Source organism: Hyla sarda, chromosome 5 (assembly GCF_029499605.1).
Source record: "Hyla sarda isolate aHylSar1 chromosome 5, aHylSar1.hap1, whole genome shotgun sequence".
In the NCBI taxonomy this organism is placed as follows: Eukaryota; Metazoa; Chordata; class Amphibia; order Anura; family Hylidae; genus Hyla; species Hyla sarda.
Genome location: NC_079193.1, coordinates 87819063 through 87838841, shown reverse-complemented (window position 1 = coordinate 87838841; position 19779 = coordinate 87819063). Strand labels below are relative to the sequence as shown.

Below are 19779 nucleotides of genomic sequence, written 5' to 3'. Positions count from 1 at the left end.
ACCCAAAAAACGCTATGCGGCAGAATTGGCGTTTTTCTTTGCGTTTTGCAAAAAAAAAAAACAAGTGGAGACTTAGCCTAAAAGTGAATGTATTGCCTAGATGATTTTTTCCTGATTAAAAGAAGATAGTGAAACATGTTCTGATTGTATTTCCTTATTTCAATTTTCTATCTCAAGTCCATCATGGTACATTATAGATTGTACTCCCAAACTGAAACATCCATAATTGCCGCTTTACAGATGCATAAAAAGAAATGCATCATGTGACCAGGTCCTTATTATACGCAGTGATTATTTAAACAAAGATTTTTCATGTGTCTAAATTATCCATGAAATGTCAAATTTTATTACCATTTGGGCATTAAAGAGAAAGAAAGTGACTATGCCTACCATTATCAAACATCCCACATTCATACAAAACATTCAACATTTACCTTCAAAAAACCTTAAAAAGGGAATGTGGTTTCTCCAACCATAAAAACCCCAAATTGAAAAAGAAAACCTTTTTCCCTGACGCTTATGCAAAGCTTGTCTAGCAACGTAATGACAAAAATACCAAGTTTCAGGTTAAAAGATGGATCATTTGAAGCAAAAATAAAAACACATATAAATTGCAAAACCAAAAGGATAATCATGGTATCTATTGCGTCTGCGGAAAAAATATATGTGGGTTGAACAAAAAGAATGTTATCAAAACATATAGGTAAACATGAATACAATATATCACGGAAATATGAATGGACACCCCCTCTAAAAATACTTATTGAATAAACAAGATGTGTCCTTCCAGGGTTCTGTTTTTTTCGGGATTGATAAGGTGAATGGCCATTGGGGAAGGGGGGAGGAGAGGGGATTTTTATGGCTCAAATGTCCAGAGAGGTACCGTATATACTCGAGTATAAGCCGACCCGAGTATAAGCCGAGACCCCTAATTTCAACCCAAAATCCCAGGAAAAGTTATTGACTCGAGTATAAGCCTAGGGTGGGAAATACATCATCCCCCCTGTCATCATCCAGACCCCCGTCATTAACAACCTCATCATCATCACCGCCTGTCATCATCCAGACCCTCATCATCATCACCTGTCATCATCCCCTTGTCATCATCCCACACATCCCCCCTTCATCATCCCCTTGTCATCATCCCCACCCCCTTCATCATCCCCTTGTCATCATCCCCACACCCCTTCATCATCCCCTTGTCATCATCCCCACCCCCCTTCATCATCCCCTTGTAATCATCCCACACACCCCCCTTCATCATCCCCTTGTCATCATCCCCACCCCCCTTCATCATCCCACACCCCCCCTTCATCATCCTCTTGTCATCATCCCACACCCCCCCTTCATCATCCTCTTCTCATCATCCGCCCTCAGTGGTCTTCAACCTGCGGACCTCCAGAGGTTTCAAAACTACAACTCCCAGCAAGCCCGGGCAGCCATCGGCTGTCCGGGCTTGCTGGGAGTTGTAGTTTTGAAACCTCCGGAGGTCCGCAGGTTGAAGACCACTGCGGCCTTCGACATCATCCAGTCCCCTCTCACCCCTTTAGTTCTGTACAGTACTCACCTCCGCTCGGCGCTGGTCCGGTGCTGAAGGGCTGTCCGGAGAGGAGGTGGTCTGGTGGGATAGTGGTTCCGGGCTGCTATCTTCACCGGGGGCGCCTCTTCTCTGCGCTTCCGGCCCGGAATAGAGGCGTTGCCTTGACAATGACGCAGAAGTACGTTGGCAATGAACGTACCTCTGCGTCGTTGTCAAGGCAACGTGACTATTCTGGGGCCGGGCCCGAAGCGCTTAGAAGAGGCCTCCCCGGTGAAGATAGCAGCCCGGAACCACTATCCCACCGGACGACCTCCTCACCGGACAGTCCTGCAGCACCGGACCAGCGCCGAGCGGAGGTGAGTACTGTACAGAACTAAAGGGGGGTGAGAGGGGGCTGGATGCTGTCGAAGGCCGCAGTGGTCTTCAACCTGCGGACCTCCGGAGGTTTCAAAACTACAACTTCCAGCAAGCCCGGACAGCCGGCTTATACTCGAGTATATACGGTAGGTCGGTGGATTTTTAATCTAAATACAATGGTACCATTACCTTTACATGTAGGGTCTCCTTATGCGGTTCATGTTTTTTTTTTCAGATTATGGAAGGCCCTGTTGCATAAGAATATATACACACAATGACATATAATGGTATGTATAGTCACTTTATTTCTCTTTAGTGCCCCATTGGTAATAAAATTAGGCATTTTATGGCTACACATGTAAAACCTTTATGTTTAAATAATCACTACATATAATAAAGCACTTGTCACATGCATTTATTTTTATACATTTGTGAAGTAAAAACTATGGATGTTTCAATTGGGGAGTACAAGTCCATGTACCATGGACTTGAGATAGAAAAGACAAACTTCAACTTTATGAACATTGTTTAAAGATTCATGAACTTTCCCCTCTGTTTGACAAAGGAAAGTGTTCTCTTTCCGAAATGGGTAGGCTTTTTGGCACAACTAGCTACCTGTTGTGATGTCATATGCAGCTACGGGACCGAGTTAACTAGACTATAACAGAGCTTGCTGGTTGAGACACCGCTGGGCGGGCAATACTCCCAGCAGTGAACAAGTTTCTACCCTCACTCCTTGAGTTGCCATTCACTTAAAACAAGCCATGGATAAAGGTTCAGACTAAATTGGAAATACATTTTTGGACTGTTTATTTATTCCTACAGACATTATTTTGCTGTGATTTTCCTGCATTGGACTGCTTCTACATGGTTACACTACGCATAAGGGCATTTTGATATTGGTTCTATATACTTAATTATAACATATTCTTTGTACAAGTCCCATACAGCGCTGTTACTTACACAATAGGATTTCAGGATTATTATAAAATATTGATGGTAAAATAGAAAATTAGAAAAAACATCACCAAAAATTCTTTCAAAAATATGACTAACATAAAAACCTGATTTAAACAATAGGTCATTTTTTGATGACACATTCTTTTGAAAACACCCTAAATATCTCGGTAAAGTTCATCTGAAAAACTGATGATTGAGGGTCCTGTCATAAACAACACCATGAAGAAAATAGGGCAACCCAATGACAAGTTTACATACCAGATAGCTAGACATTCAAAAATGTTCAAGGAGTAATCACAGAAGCTAAATTCCCCAAAAATATTATTGTGATTAAAAGGACAGTAAATGAATAATAATTTATGTGCCAAAACTTTCTTTTTCACTGTTCCTGTGTCCCCATGCTTCTGGTGAGCAATGCATTTTATGCTGTTCTCCTACAATTCTGCAGCACAGGGCTCTGTACCTCTAACTTGCTAGGCTACATAGTACAGTGGAGATTTAAAAAAAAAAAACAACATTGAAATAAACGGGATCCATTACCTTTATTTTTATTTTTATCAAATTCTATAACAGCAATGTAAAACGCTGATGTGAACCCAGTCTCAGACTTAGAAATTCAGAGTAAACATACAGTATATGTTATAGTATATATTTTTATATATTGCAGAAATTGGAGTAAATATGCCTAGTAAAAATTATTGCTTTGCAAGACATTTTAATGTTTCTACCAATGAGCGCATTGCTGTGCAGACAGTGATTTTACTGCTACAGTGCATGTTCCGGGAAAATCTAGATCATAAAGTTTTCCCCAAACTCGGCTCACATTCTACACCTGTAATGGCCACTATTCATGTTGACCTGCACACCTGAAGACAGATTCTACCACAGTCCCCAACACTGCACAGTCCTCAATATTCAACACTAAATTAAGATTTCTTCTTGGAGGTTTTACTCGAATCTGCCATCAAACTGGTTTTAAATGTAGCCCCAGACCTAATGCTAAACCTATTTAGCCATAGACTCAACAGGCTAGAGGGTTCTGCCCAACAAGTGTAAGTAATTAACTGGTGATGAACAGCAACGCCCCTTACCTCTTTGTGCCAGACAGATGACATCATTAGTGGGTGTTTACTGTGATCATGTGATCACTCAGAAAATGACAGTCCTGGGGCATTTTTCAGAGCAGGCTCAATGACTATACACTCTATACAGTTGGGTAAGCAGCCAGGTCCACAGTACGTCTTTGACAGGAGTTCAGCTATCATGTGTTGTGTATATATGTGTTCCATCCTGCTCCTTTAGACAGGTACATAGCATTTCTGTCTACATAGAATAAGGAAACTTGGGGCCTGGCATTCCGAGAACTACAACTGTACTACATGGCAGCACAGCTATCACATATTCCATGGTGCAATTCTTGTTCTGGCATTGATGATAAAAAATGTTTAGAACAATTATAATTCCTTTACTTATATAGCACCAACATATTTAGCAGCACTGTACAGAGCTTGTCATCACTCAACTCGGTCCCTGTTATCTTTTGGACTCACAATTTAAATTCTAGATTAACCTATGAGTTAGTTGTAAAGTATGCAAGGAAACCAGAGTTCCTGGAGGAAACCCAAACAAACACAGGGAATACACACTAATCTTGGCAGTATGTGACCGAGGAGCCCAGTACTGCATGGCAACAGTGCTAACCACTGAACTACCCTGCTGACATGCCTGTACTTCCATTATGTTGACAATCATTGCATGGTGGCATGATCTCAGGCAATACCCCATGTTATGCCTGACTCTTATGATCCCTGGGATATATGGTGAAATATGACCATTTTGTGTGACTTATTTTTCTTTCTGAGTTGACACTGTTGCCATGTATTTCCATGTGCTACAGTGAAAGGGGTGGGAATATGATACAAGGAAGGTGTGTGTCCGAGAAACATTATCAGATCATTCTAACACTCATTTCATTTACCATATTTACAGCTCTACTCCACCCTGCAGACAAAGTTTCCAGGGCTCTCCTTTATATTTAATGACTTTCCCATATCCCGTTTTCTACTTGAGCCTCCTGGGTGAAATGCCGTAATGATACTCTACGCAGACTTACTATGCTTTAAGAGCCAAAGAGAGATACTGTCTGCCAGAGAAAAACTGGAAGCCTATCTAGGTGGTCTCACAGATGAGAAATGGAAACTGGCACTAAGCAGTCTCTCCTTATTACTCAGAGACTTTCTTTCAATAATTGTGGCAGTGCCATAAGACCAGACAATTCTGGGGACTCCGATTGCGAAAAATCGTATTGGAGCCCCTGTCATTGATGATCCAAGTTTGTGTCTTCTCATTACCGAGACCAAAAAAGTTACTAGACAACCTAATGCTTTATAGGGGGAGATTCATTAAGATATGTGCTGAAGAAACGTTGACTGGTTGCCCATAGCAACCAATCAGAATGCTTCTTTTATTTTTTTAAAGGGCCTCTGAAAAATAAAAGAAGCAATCTGATTGCTAATGTCACTAAAGTTATATTTTATGCTTATAAGCCTTTTAAGGAATATGGGATGGTGATGAAGGCACCATCTTTACAGGAATATATGTGAGACAATTTTTTCCTACAACTAAAAAGACTAATGTATAAGTACAGACATGCTGACTCTAGGTTTATTACAAATTTGGAGCAATGGACTAAGTCTAACTAGATTATGGATATGGAGGAGGTCTAAATATTAAAACAATATGGAATGGAGATTTTGTCTAATCACACAGTAAACCCTGGCCACTTTAGCCCTGGATCCATGCTTGTCATGGAAACCCAATTTTTGGGCTGTATTTGTCTTTGAAAAAATTAGCTTTGATTTTCTATTTCTGGTCAACCCCTATAAAAAAAAAGTTGAAAAGTTGACTGCCAAAAAGCCTTCTCTGCATCAGGCAGATGCAGCTAAAAATACTATATATGTTGCAGAAATGTCTGTGGTTGTCCCATTCATCTGAATATATGTACTTAAAACCTAAAACAACCCCATCCGGACAAAATGAAATAAATTTGAATCGCCGAAATGTAAAAAAATTGTAAAAAAGGACAGTAAAGCTATTGGGTTTGAATGCAATATATGTAGCAGGCCCTTCAAAATGCTGCATTCAATTTTTGGCACTACTGTTCCCCTATACCTTTCACTTCCTTAGGTACCAGAGTCCACCTCTACATACTCCATAGCTCTGATTTTGTACCCCACATTACATTTAGGTACCACTGTGGTAGTGACAGGGGTAGTAAGATATTGTGATTATCTATAATCTCATCTGATCTATCACCAACTATCACTAACACTAACATTTCATCACTGTTTTGATAGAATTTGACATCAGAGGCATGTTACAGTTTTAATAATAAACATATTCATTGTATAATTAAAAGTTATACAATTTTTGCACTATTTTTCCGGTCTCAATTTCCCAAGACACCTGAAGACACCTGAAGATAGTCATTTAACAGGAACCTTTGTAATTTACTGCCAAAGGGTTAAAATCTGTCCTGGTCATGTAATGACTCACAGCTCATTTCGAATGCAGTATAGATGAGGACAGATAAAACAAAGAAAATTCTTACTAGAGATCTTGAAAACCATGAAGACATGATAGAGAAAGTAAACTGGCAAATTATATACAGTAACTTTTCATTACACAAAGGATAACCAATACCAACACCAGAATACCATCAAAGATGTTTTCTTTGGCATCTCATGATGAAATAATTAGCAAAAACTATTTGGGGGAGATTTAACAAGACCTGTATAGAGGAAATGTTGACTAGTTGCCTATAGCAACCAATCAGACTGCTTCTTTTATTTTTGAAAAGGCCTTTGAAAAATTAAAGAAGCAATCCAATTGGTTTCTATGGGCAACTGGTCAACTTTTTCTCTGCACAGGTTTTGATAACTCTTCCCCTTTTTGTATGTGTTATAGTTTTTTTTTATATGTAATGATTTATAACAGAGCTCAGTTATCCATAGAATGTCCACGGTTCTCTGCGAGCACAAATGAGTATAATAGTCTTGGGAAAGAATAGCTGACATTATAATAAAACTGCGCTCGCGTTCACCATTTACACAAATGTGGTTCTTATTACAGAGCATGTAACCTGTTCCAGTTGCGGGCTTACTTTAAGCATGCAAAGGCTTGGATGAATGAAAATCAATCCATGTGTTCATGTTCATCTCCAGCAGTCATACAAGAGCCATATATTAACCACCTGTAGCAAAATTAATATATTATTCAACCCTAAATGTTTCGTATTTTTCACAGAAAGTAAGCTTATGCGAGGCACAAGTTGTTAGGTTGAACAATAGCATCTGGGTTTTCCCAAAATCATCTTCATGATTTCTGAAAACAAGCAGACATATTTTGTCCTTCTTCATTTTACACACCGACAATCATCCCTCTTTCACATTAGGCTTTTATTTATTTATGTATTTAATTTTTAAGCATCTTTATTTGCACCTAATGTATACAAAAATGTTATGGTAAATATAATAATTCTGCGGTAAATCAACATGTCATCCACTGGTCTTCAGACTATTGGGGGATACAAAGGCTAATCTTAATCTATTCATAGGGTTGTGCCTCAGGATTGACATTGTTGTTTGTAATGTACCCCCTTTCCTAGAATGTGACATGACTTCCACTGGCTAATCTATTTATTTTTATTTTATTTATTTATATAGCGCCTACAGTTTCCGCAGCTCTTATAATTATGGGGTACAAACAAATCTATTTCAACTCACTTAAAGGGATTGCCCAGTATTAGAAAAGGCAGCTTCTTTATAAGCAAAAACAGCACCACTCCTGTCCACAGGTTGTGTGTAGTAGTGCCGCTCAGTCCCATTTACTTTAATGGAGCTGAGCTGCAATACCAGACACAAACTGTGCACAGGAGAGGTGCTGTTTTTCGCAAAAAAAAAAAAAAAAAAAAAAAAAGAATCATCTAATAATTAGAGATGAGCGAATTTTTGAAAAATTTAATTCGGATGATTCGCCGAATACATTTTATTTTTAAAAATCGATTCGATCCGAATAAATTCTTGGCGAACTTTTATTAATAATGTATTTTAATAATGTGTTTAACCTCTTCAGGTCGCCGGGCGTATGCATATGCCCTGCATCCCGAGTCCTTAAGGACGTGGGAATTCCGGTCCCCACTGCTAGCCGGTTGGGGACCGGGATGCCTGCTGAAATCATTCAGCAGGCATCCTGGCACATCGCCGACGGGGGTCCTGAGACCCCCCTATGTCGGTGATCGCAGAACATCGTCGCTGGAGACAGGCGAAGGTAGGGAAACGACGGTGGGGGGAGGATAGGGGGCAGTAAGCAATATTTACTGCTGCCCTTCCTAGTGGGTGCCAAGCTGCAACTCCCAGCATGCCCAGACAGCCAAAGGCTGTCTGGGCATGCTGGGAGTTGTAGTTTTGCAACATCTGGAGGGTCACAGTTTGGAGACCACTGTTACAGTGGTGCCCAAACGGTAGCCCTCAAGATGTTGCCAAACTACAACTCTCAGCATGCCTAGACTTCCCAGGCATGCTGGGAGTTGTAGTTCTGTAACATCTGTCCCTTCAGATTTTGCAATTTTCATGACATTTTTGAAAATTGCTGCTCTACTTTGAAGCCCTCTAATTGTTTCAAAAAGTAAAAATATGTCCATTTTATGATGCCAACATAAGGTGGACATATTGTATTTGTTAATAAAAATTAAATGTATTTGGAATATCCATTTTCTTTACAAGCAGAGAGCTTCAAAGTTAGAAAAATGCAAAATTTTCATGAAATTTGGGGATTTTTCACCAAAAAAGGATGCAAGTAACGCCGAAAATTTACCACCAAAATAAAGTAGAATATGTCCCGAAAAACTATCTCAGAATCAGAATTTTCGGTAAAAGCATTTTCGAGTTATTAATGCATAAAGTGACGGTGGTCAGAATTGCAAAAAAGGGCTCAGTCCTTAAGGTGAAAAAGGGCTGCGTCCTTAAGGGGTTAATAAAGTGTGTGCATGTGTTTCACTTTTTTTCTATTTTTTTTTTTTTTTTTTTAGGTAGTACTACTATTCCCAGCATGGAACAGACTGTGGGAGCAGTAGTACCTGTGCTAATAGACAGATCGCCCCGGGGGTCACTCCTGACACCCGCTGCGATCATCCTGTATAATGTATAGATGCTGGCGGCTTTCTCGCATCTAGAAAGGACGATCGCATCAAGTGTCAGGAGTGACACCCGTTGTGATCTGTCCTTAACTGCAGGTACTACTGCTCCCAACATGGAGCACACTCTGCTCCATGCTGGGAGCTGTAGTACCTGCATTAATAGACAGATCCTGGCGGGTATCACTTCTGACACCTGATGTGATCATCCTGTATAATGTATAGATGCGGGCGACCGGCCGCTCTTCTCTGGTCCCACTGTAGTATGAGTATATGCTGTATATATACATATAAATTCATATTTCCAGCAGAGAGCTGTGATAGGTTCCAGCCATCTGGCCAATCACAGCTCTCTGCGGGAAATATGAATAAGTGATATGAATTCTATTCACATCACTGGCCGACCGGAGTATAGTGCAGAGACAGTGCAATAGATAGGACAATTGCATCGGGTGTCAGGAGTGATATCTATTAGTACAGACACTACTACAGCTCCCATCATGGAGCATCCTGTTCCATGCTGGGAGTAGTAGAACCACATATAAAAATTTAAAAAATAGAGAAAAAAAAGTGAAACAAACATACACACACTTTATTAAACACAATATTAAAATGCATTACTAATTAAATTAATTTAAAAAATGGAAAATGAATTATAAAAAATATATAATTTTTTTATTTAAATGGCCCCTTTCTCCATTTTTATTATTGTTGGCTAAATTTTTAGGTCCCTGCCCGCCCACATAAATTGATCCCTGTTTAAAATGAACATTAATATTTTTTATTTATTTATTTCTATTTATTTTTTTGGGGTCTTTCAATTTCCGAGAGTGGGCAGGGATCAGAAAATTCAGCACTCAATATAAAAAATTAATGAGGAGTGCATTTCATAATTTTTTTTTTCTAGTTTTCGTTCTAAATCATAATTTTTTATTTTTATTTCATGGAGCTTTCATTTTTTTATGGGGCTAAAAAATGTAAGTGAAAAAAAAAGTTGGATTTAGAACGAAAACTAGTAAATAAAAATTATGAAATGCACTCCTCATTCATTTTTAATATTGAGCGCTGAATTTTCTGGTTCCTGCCTGCTCCCAAAAATTGAAAGACAAAAAAAAAAAAATGTTGAAACAGGGATCAATTTATGTGGGCGGGCAGGGACCTAAAAATGTAGCCGACAATAATAAAAATGTAGAAAGGGGCCATTTAAATGTCAAAATAATATATTTTTTATAATAATTTTTACTTTTTTTTATATTAGTAATGTATTTTTAAATCATTGTTTAATAAAGTGTGTATGTATGTGTGTTTCACTTTTTTCTCAATTTTTTTACATTTTTTAGGTAGTACTACTACTCCCAGCATGAAACAGACTGTTCTCTGATGGGAGCTGTAGTACCTGTACTAATAGACAGATCGCCCAGGGTGATGCAATTGTCCTTTCTATTGCAGAGCTGGAGCGACTTTCTTCTGCGCTCGCATCCCTGCACTATACTCTGGCCAGCCAGGGATGGGAATAGAATTCACATCACTTATTCATATTTCCCACAGAGAGCTGTTATTGGCCAGATGGCTGGAACCAATCACAGCTCTCTGTGGGAAATATGAATAATAGGTATATATACGGCATATACTCATACCACAGTGGGACCAGAGAAGAGCGGCCGTCTGCCAGCATCTATTCATTATACAGGACGATCGCAACGGGTGTCAGAAGTGACACCCGCTGCGATCTGTCTATTACTACAGCTCCCAGAGAAAGCCGCTCGCATCTATACATTATACAGGACGATCGCAGGGGTGTCGCTAATGAAGAAATTTGTTATTTCTAATCGAGGTTCGGATTCGGTCTGAATCGAATTTTTCATGAAATTCAGAACAAATTCGACTTCGTCCAATTCGATTCGCTCATCTCTACTAATAATGGACAACCCCTTTAAAGGGGTTATCCACCATAAGGTGATTTTAGTATGTACCTGGCAGACAGTAATGGACATGCTTAAGAAGGATCTGTGCTTGTCTTGGGGCTAAATGGCTATGTTGTGAGATTACCATAACACTGTGGCTAGCTATTTGTGAACTGGTATTTCCTGTTAGAGTTTTCTTATTTTGCCTTCAAAACCCATAATTCCATTTTCCTCCCTCCCACACATCAGCCACCCCACCCATTGAAACATAAATAAGCTGCATCCATTCAAAAGACCTGTGGTTTTCAATCAGAGTGCCTACAGCTGTTGCACTAGTTGCAGATTGATCTCTCCCTCCAAGCAATCATTCCACCCATTGAAGCAGACAGGCTCCCTGTCATCAGCTGACAAGTGAGTCAGGTCTCGGCCACATTGCAACCTGGGAAAAATCTGAGACAACAGTCATTTTGTATGCTGTTAAAAATAAGAATTGTTAGTAAAACGGTCACACACGGGAACAGACAATATATAATGAACTACACTAACTTTACAGACCCTGTAACATAGTCAAATAGAAAAAAATCCTGGAATATCCCCTTTAACCCTCTTCCACTCAAATTGCAAAATGACCACAAATAAAACCCACACATTCTACACACCCAATACACTGTATATACAACTCTCTGCTATCAGCTACTCAATTTTGGAGGTAACCTGCGGACGCTTCTGGCCAAGATGCCAAGGCCCCTTGGCAGGAAGAAGCGTCCGCAGGTGACATAAAACTAGTTGCCTCTCTTTGGTGTGCCCCACGTCTGAGAGCTTCCTGACTCTCGCTCCCAGCTATGGAACATTGTTTTATCTGTTTCACTGCTATTATTTAGGAATAAAGATTCTACGAATTGCTGAAGAACAACCCGGGTGACTGCGACTTCATTATTTCTTCTCTACAGTCGCAAAATGAATAATAACTCACTATGAAAAGGGGAAAAAAAGGGAGAAACACAGTACATGAGGCCCTTGTCTTCTCCAACTGATAGAACCTAAATTTTGGTCACTACAGTGAACCATGGTCACAGTACATCTATAACTACTATAAAAAAAAAAAATCCTGGACACTCTTGCTTATTCTAAGGTTATGTACACATGTCCAGAATGTCCACACTGAAAATCTCTGTGCGGACTTTCCAGAGAGTGCGTGCCAGCATCGGCATAATATGCCGGTACTAGGACTTCATGGTTCATTCTTTCTGTGGACATGGAAAACAGAATTTTCTTGCTAGAAACATCTGGCATGGAAATTCCTGACATGTGCACAGTGCAGTATAATCCTGCTGAAATCAACAGGACTCTGCTTCTCCGGAATCTCCGGACGAATTCCAATGCACAATTCCGCCCCGAAGTTCCAGAAAAGTGAACATGGCCTAAGACTTACTTTCTCATGAAATACCTGTATGTAGTGGCTAGTTTCATTCAGATATATTACCTCTTTCATTACAATGGTATATGGTCAATGTCCGATTGTTGGGGGTCTCATCCCTGCTAACGCTAGGATTTATTGGCTCCATTCTTCTCTGGAGGCCATATGACCAGCTCATTTGAGCCAATTAACCGTATAGTGGCTATGTTCATGTTTCCAGAAGAAATGTTGTTCTGTGTTCTCTTCTCTGGTCTTAATTTAAAAGTTTATGAAAAACTATGAATGTTCAATCAGTGCAGTGGAAAGCTGGTGATATTACATTAAATACAGTTAAGACTCTCACCCTTTTACTGTTTTCCTCTTCTTGTGCACTTCTAAATTCATGCTCCAAGTCAATGTCATTGAAGAGCCCCACTTCCTCACAGTTTTTCAAGAAACGCGTTGGAGTTGGTGTCTGATCTGTAAAGGACCATTATGTTATTTAATGTATGCTAAATTATGCATTACTATGCAAGTACACATATCTACATATATATATATATATATATATATATATATATCCATAGGAAAAGACGGCAGCACACAGGAGTAAATCAATCCAGGTGAAGTTTTAGCTATGATTTTCCATAACATTTTAGGTTATCATGTTTCTTATTTAGAGATTTATAATGGTTAAGAAAAGAAATAAAGTCAGCTTTTCTAAATGCTATGGATCTATGTACAGTATCTACAAAATTTACAGTGCTGTGCCTGGCAAATAATGAAGGGGATGCAGCAGTAAAAAAAAAAAAAAAGCGCTACAACAAATGCCAACCTTAGCTACATGGGGCAGCATTGATTCCCTTTCCATAGAAGGTAACTGTCGGCAACATTATAACCTCTCCACACTGACAGTGAACCCCGCCTAAAACTGATCGCAAATGATACCACAACTGATGGCAAAGTGCATTGGTTGGCATTAGTTGTCTAGGAACCGACACTTTCTACAGGCAGGATGGGGAACGATGTGTTCCCCCCTCTGGCACCATGCAGCATGTCTGGCGATCTGGCATCCAGATTGAGGCAACAGATAACTAGGCGCTGTCCACTTCAAATAAATGGAATCAGTTCTACCATGAATTTCCCTTTTGCACTTTTCTATAGCGCCAGTGGGAAATGTCGCCAGATTGCTGGATCTATGTCAAGGGGGCTTCACCGAAATGAGGCAAAGTACAAGAGCTATTACGGGTAAGAGTTGCTGAGAGCTTCTGCTGAAATTAGTACAGTAAACTGGGAGAGATGGGTGGTGATATTTACTAATACTGAGGGGGAGGCAGATTATACTGAAGTGAGGAGAGAAAATACTTGAAGAGAGAGAGAGAGATGAGAGGGTGAGATTATACTAGTGATTATAATAATGAAGGGGGGGGGGATAATGCTACAGAGAAAAGAGGTGATACTTAGTGGAGAGTAGTGTTGCTCGCGAATATTCGCAATTCGAATATTATTCGCGAATATTGCATATTCGCGAATTCGTGAATTTTGCGAATATAGCGCTATATTTTCGTAATTACGAATATTCATTTTTTTTGTTTTTTTTTCTTCACAGTACACATCACAGTGATCACCCCTCTCTGCTTCCAGCTTGTGTGGTGTAAAGAAGGCTCTAATACTACTGTGTGAGACTGGCGTGCGAAAATTCGCATATGCGAAAATTCGCATATGCTAATTTCCGCATATGCAAATTTTCACATATGTTAATTTTCGCATACGCGTATTTTCGCATACGCGCAAATAAAACGAGAATATAACGAATATGCGAATATTCGCGAATATATGACGAATATTCGTCCATATATTCGCGAATTCGAATATGGCCCATGCCGCTCAACACTAGTGGAGAGTTAATGCCTGGGGATAAAATTATACCTGGGGGGAACAGTAGAAGCAGGGAAGGTGGTATCTAGGAAAGGAAGAAGAACTTATATGTGAGAAAGAGGGAAGATGCAAAATCTGAAGACAGAAATTTGAGGGGAGATATTACTATGGAGGAGAGAAGGTGAGACCCTGGGTGCACAATACTTAGGGAAAGGAATGTGATAATATAACTGTCTATTTAATAACAGTACTAATACATGTAATAGATGAATTCTTTTATTCATAAGATGTTAGCAAAAAAAGCAAGTGAAAAGTGCATTCTAGAAAGAGAGAAGTGCTCATGCCGCTGTACAGAACACTGGTGAGGCCTCACTTGGAGTATTGTGCGCAGTACTGGAGGCCGTATCTCCAGAAGGATATAGATAGTCTAGAGAGAGTTCAGAGAAGAACTACTAAACTAGTACATGGATTGAAGGATAAAACTTACCAGGAAAGATTAAAGGACCTTAACATGTATAGCTTGGAAGAAAGAAGAGACAGAGGGGATATGATGGAGACTTTTAAATACTTAAAGGGAATAAACACGGAAAAGGAGGAGAGCATATTTAAAAGAAGAAAAACTACCACAAGAAGACATAGTTTTAAATTAGAGGAGGGGCAAATGTTTAAAAGTAATATCAGGAAGTATGAGAGAGTAGTGTATGCATGGAATAGCCTTCCTGCAGAAGTGGTCGCTACAAATACAGTGAAGGAGTTTAAGCATGCATGGGATAAGCATAAGGCTATTCTATGTGTCTATGTTTCTATTAATGCAATTCTACAGAACTACAATTCAATTTACACCTGTTTTACATAGTGTTAACTATCAGATTATTTCCATCTGGGTTATTTGCACTTGTAAATCAGCGAGAGACCAACAATTTATTTTTTCATTTCACTTCTTCAAAATCAATGTAAAAAAAAAAAAACATATATATATATATATATATATATATATATATATATATATATATATTTAAGTCAGTGACAAAACTTATGTTAACCCCTTAAAGGGGTACTCCACCCCTAGACATCTTATCCCCTATCCAAAGGATAGGGGATAAGATGTCAGATCGCCGGGGTCCCGCCGCTGGGGACCCCAGGGATCGCTGCTGCAGCACCCCGCTATCATTACTGCGCAGAGCGAGATCGCTCTGCACGTAATGACGGGCAATACAGGGGCCGGAGCATTGTTAGGTCACGGCTCCGCCCCTCGTGACGTCACGGCCCGCCCCGTCAATACAAGTCTATGGGAGGGGGCGTGGCGGTGGTCACGCCCCCTGCCATAGACTTGCATTAAGGGGAGGGTCCGTGATGTCATGATGGGCGGAGCCATGACGTCACGCTGCTCCGGCCCCTGTATCGCCCGTCATTATGCACAGAGTGAAATGGCAGCGGTGATCCCCAGGGTCCCCAGCAGCGGGACCGCGGCGATCTAACATCTTATCCCCTATCCTTTGGATAGGGGATAAGATGCCAGGGGCGGAGTACCCCTTTAAGGACCAAGCCCAACCCCTTAAGGACCAAGCCCATTTTGACATGTTTTTACTTTTGGAAGAGATCAGAGGGCTTAAAATTTAAGCAGCAATTTTCCAGGGACCAATTCAGTTTTGAAGTGGATTTGAAGGGCCTTCATATTAGAAATACCCCACAAATGACCCTATTATAAAAACTGCACCCCTCAAAGTATTCAAAATGACATTCAGTAAGTGTGTTAACCCTTTAGATGTTTCACAGGAATAGCAGCAAAGTGAAGGAGAACATTCAAAATCTTCATTTTTTACAATTGCATGTTCTTGTAGACCCAGTTTTTGAATTTTTACAAGGGGTAATAGGAGAAAAAGCCCCCCAAAATTTGTGACCAATTTCTCTCAAGTAAGGAAATACCTCATATGTGTATGTAAAGTATTCGGCGGGCGCAGTAGAGGGTTCAGAAGGGAAGGAGCAACCATGGGATTTTGGAGAGGGAATTTTGCTGAAATGGATTTTGGGGGGCATGTCTGACATTGGTGCCAGAACAGCAGAAAACCCCCCACATGGCAAACTCTTTTGGAAACTACACCCCTCAAGGAACATAACAAGGGGTACAGTGAGCCTTAACACCTCACAGGTGTTTGACGACTTTTCGTTAAAGTCGGATATGTAAATGAAAAAAAAAAATTTTTTTCACTAAAGTGCAGAAGAGGAGGAGCGCCATTGAGCATTTGGAGAGAGAATTTGTTTGGAATGGAAGTCAGGGGCCATGTGCATTTACAAAGCCCCCCGTAGTGCCATAATAGTGGACCCCCCCACATGTGACCCCATTTTGGAAACTACACCCCTCACAGAATTGAATAAGGGGTGCAGTGAGCATTTACACCCCACTGGCATTTGACAGATCTTTGGAACAGTGGGCTGTGCAAATTAAAAATACAATTTTTCATTTTCACGGACCACTGTTTCAAAAATCTGTCAGACACCTATGGGGCATAAATGCTCACTGTACCCCTTATAACATTACATGAGGGGTGTAGTTTCCAAAATGGGGCCACATGTGGGGGGGGGGGCATTTTTTTGGCACTATGGGGGCTTTGTAAACACATGTGGCCTTCAATTCCAGACAAATTTTCTCTCCATAAGCCTAATGGCGCTCCTTCTCTTCTGAGCATTGTAGTGCGCCAGCAGAGCACTTTACATCCACATATGGGATATGTTCTTACTCAGAAGAAATGGGGTTACAAATTTTGGGAGGCTTTTTTCCTATTTTCCCTTGTGAAAATTAAAAATTTAGGGTAACACCAGCATTTTAGTGAAAACATTATTTTTTTCATTTTCCCATCCAACTTTAATGAAAATTCTTCAAACACCTGTGGGGTGTTAAGGCTCACAATACCCCTTGTTACATTCCATGAGGTGTGTAGTTTCCAAAATGGGGTCACATGAGGGTATTTATTTTTTTGCGTTTATGTCAGAACCGGTGTAAAATCAGCCACCCCTGTGCAAATCACCAATTTAGGCCTCAAATATACATAGTGCGCTCTCACTCCTGAGCCTTGTTGTGTGCCTGCAGAGCATTTTACGCCCACATATGGGATACCGAAACCAGGACTTCTGTGGCATACGTTTCAGGTAAGCCCTTAATGTGCACATTCTTCCTCCTGCTGCGGTTCTCTTGATCCTCCAGGAGCAAGAAAGCCCTGCTTAGTAACAGTGTTAGCCTTAGCTACAGCCTGGTGGACCGTCTTTTTTGTAAAGGAGTCTCCGGGTTTCCTCGCCCCCGAGCACTAGGGTGCTAGGTAAGCTTTCAACATCAGAGTCATCCTCACGTTCCGCTTCATTCACAGTAGTTGGCACCATCTTGGGTGTGCGTGCCAGGCTCTGAGCTAGCTTTTTTCTGAAGTATTGCGCCATGTCTGACTGGTTTCTGTTCGGTTTCACCTGGTCAGAGTTTCCCCAAGCCTAATGACATCTCCAAGAGCTAATTGGAGTGAGGTATCATCCAACTGGAGTCCAATCAATGAGATGAGATTGGAGATGTTGGTTACAGCTGCCCTATAAAAAAAACTACCACCAGTTCTGGGTTTGCTTTTCGCAAAAAGTATTGCCTGATGGGAATGATGCCTCGCACAAAAGAGCTCTCAGAAGACCTACGATTAAGAATTGCTGACTTGCATAAAGCTGGAAAGGGTTATAAAAGTATTTCCAAAAGCCTTGATGTTCATCAGTCCACGGTAAGACAAATTGTCTATAAATAGAGAAAGTTCAGCACTGCTGCTTTTCTCCCTAGGAGTGGCCGTCCTGTAAAGATGACTGCAAGAGCACAGCACAAACTGCTCAATGAGGTGAAGAAGAATCCTAGAGTGTCTGCTAAAGACTTACAAAAGTCTCTGGCATATGATAACATCCCTGTTAGCGAATCTACGATATATAAAACACTGAACAAGAATGGATTTCATGGGAGGATACCACAGAGGAAGCCACTGCTGTCCAAAAAAAAAAAAAAAACAGTTTGCACAAGAGCACCTGGATGTTCCACAGCAGTACTGGCAAAATATTTTGTAGACAGATGAAACCAAAGTTGAGTTGTTTGGAAGAAACACACAACACTATGTGTGGAGAAAACGAGGAACAGCACACCAACATCAAAACCTCATCCCAAATGTGAAGTATGGTGGTGGAGGCATCATGGTTTGGGGCTGCTTTGCTGTGTCAGGGCCTGGACGACTTGCTATCATTGAAGGAAAAACGAATTCCCAAGTTTATCAAGACATTTTGCAGGAGAACTGAAGGCCATCTGTCCACCAGCTGAAGCTCAACAGAAGATGGATGTTGCAACAGGACAACGACCCAAAGCATAGAAGTAAATCAACAACAGAATGGCTTAAACAAAAGAAAATACGCCTTCTGGATTGGTTGAGACCTAACCTCAAGAGATGCTGTGGCATGACCACAAGAAAGTGATTCACACCAGACTCCCAAGAATATTCCTCAACTGAAACTGTTCTGTAAAGAGGAAAGGTTTAAAATTACTTATGACCGTTGTGCACGTCTGATCTGCAACTACAGGAAACGTTTGGGAACACACCATGAGATACATTTCTTCCAGTATCTTAAATATATAGCAGAAGTAGAACCTTTTTACTTTTTAACAATGTATTAACCACCTTACTAGAAAGTCCTTTGTTTAGTAGGATCTGCCTTTCAAGAGCCATGCTGTTATTAACTGTAGGGTGTCTAGGTCTTGGTAACATAGAGGTCCCTGTGTCAGAAGATTCTTCACCTGAGGAAGCCGGATCAGATCTGTTACAGAGAGGAGATTTAGGAGACTGAACCAACCTCTCTTGGGCCACCAAGGGGCTATGAAGATGACACGAACTTTCTCCGCTTTAAACTTTTGGAGTGCTTTCAAGATGAGAGGCAGAGGAGAAAATGCATAAACAAGAGATAAATCCCAAGCTTGTTGAAGAGCATCTACAGCAACAGGTTTCTCCCTCGGATTGAGGGAGAAAAAGTTCTGGACTTAGCAATTTTTCTTGTTGGCAAAGAGATCTATTTCCGGGTTCCCCCCAAACTCTCACCAGTGACTGAAAGACTTGTGAATTTAGTTCCCATTCCCCTGGATCCACTTGGTTCCTGGTTTGGAAGTCTGCTTCCTGGTTTTCTACACCCTTCAGATGTACAGCTGTAAGGGTAAGAACATTTTTCTTTGCCCAGATGAAAATCTTTGAGGAGAGATCTCTTAGAGGGGAATGTCTTGTTCCCCCTTGGTGGTTGAGAAAGGCCACTGTGGTTATATTGTCCGAATATACCTTCACATGATAGTTTTTTAAGAGATGTTCTGAAGCTCTTAATGCCCTTAAAACTGCCTTAATCCTTCCAGTATTTTTTAGGGGCTGATATTATGACCTACTGACCTCTGCTGTCCATTTTTGGAACTGTCTAGAGCAGCAGAAAATCCCCATAGCAAAAATACGCTGTTCTGAAAAGTTCCTAAAATGGACAGCATAGGTCAGCAGAGAGCACTGTGGTCGTG

At 40.5% G+C, this 19779-nt stretch overlaps 1 protein-coding gene across 8 annotated transcripts in view; it reads right to left on the bottom strand.

Annotated features, from left to right (window-relative positions):
• CREB5 (cAMP responsive element binding protein 5) overlaps window positions 1-19779 on the bottom strand; it is a 616745-nt gene that overhangs the window by 389068 nt on the left and 207898 nt on the right. For all 8 annotated transcript variants that reach the window (XM_056519876.1, XM_056519873.1, XM_056519872.1 and 5 more), the window contains exon 4: window positions 12715-12830. In XM_056519876.1, coding sequence (XP_056375851.1) covers window positions 12715-12830 — 116 coding nt within the window. The remainder of the gene's footprint in view (window positions 1-12714; window positions 12831-19779) is intronic.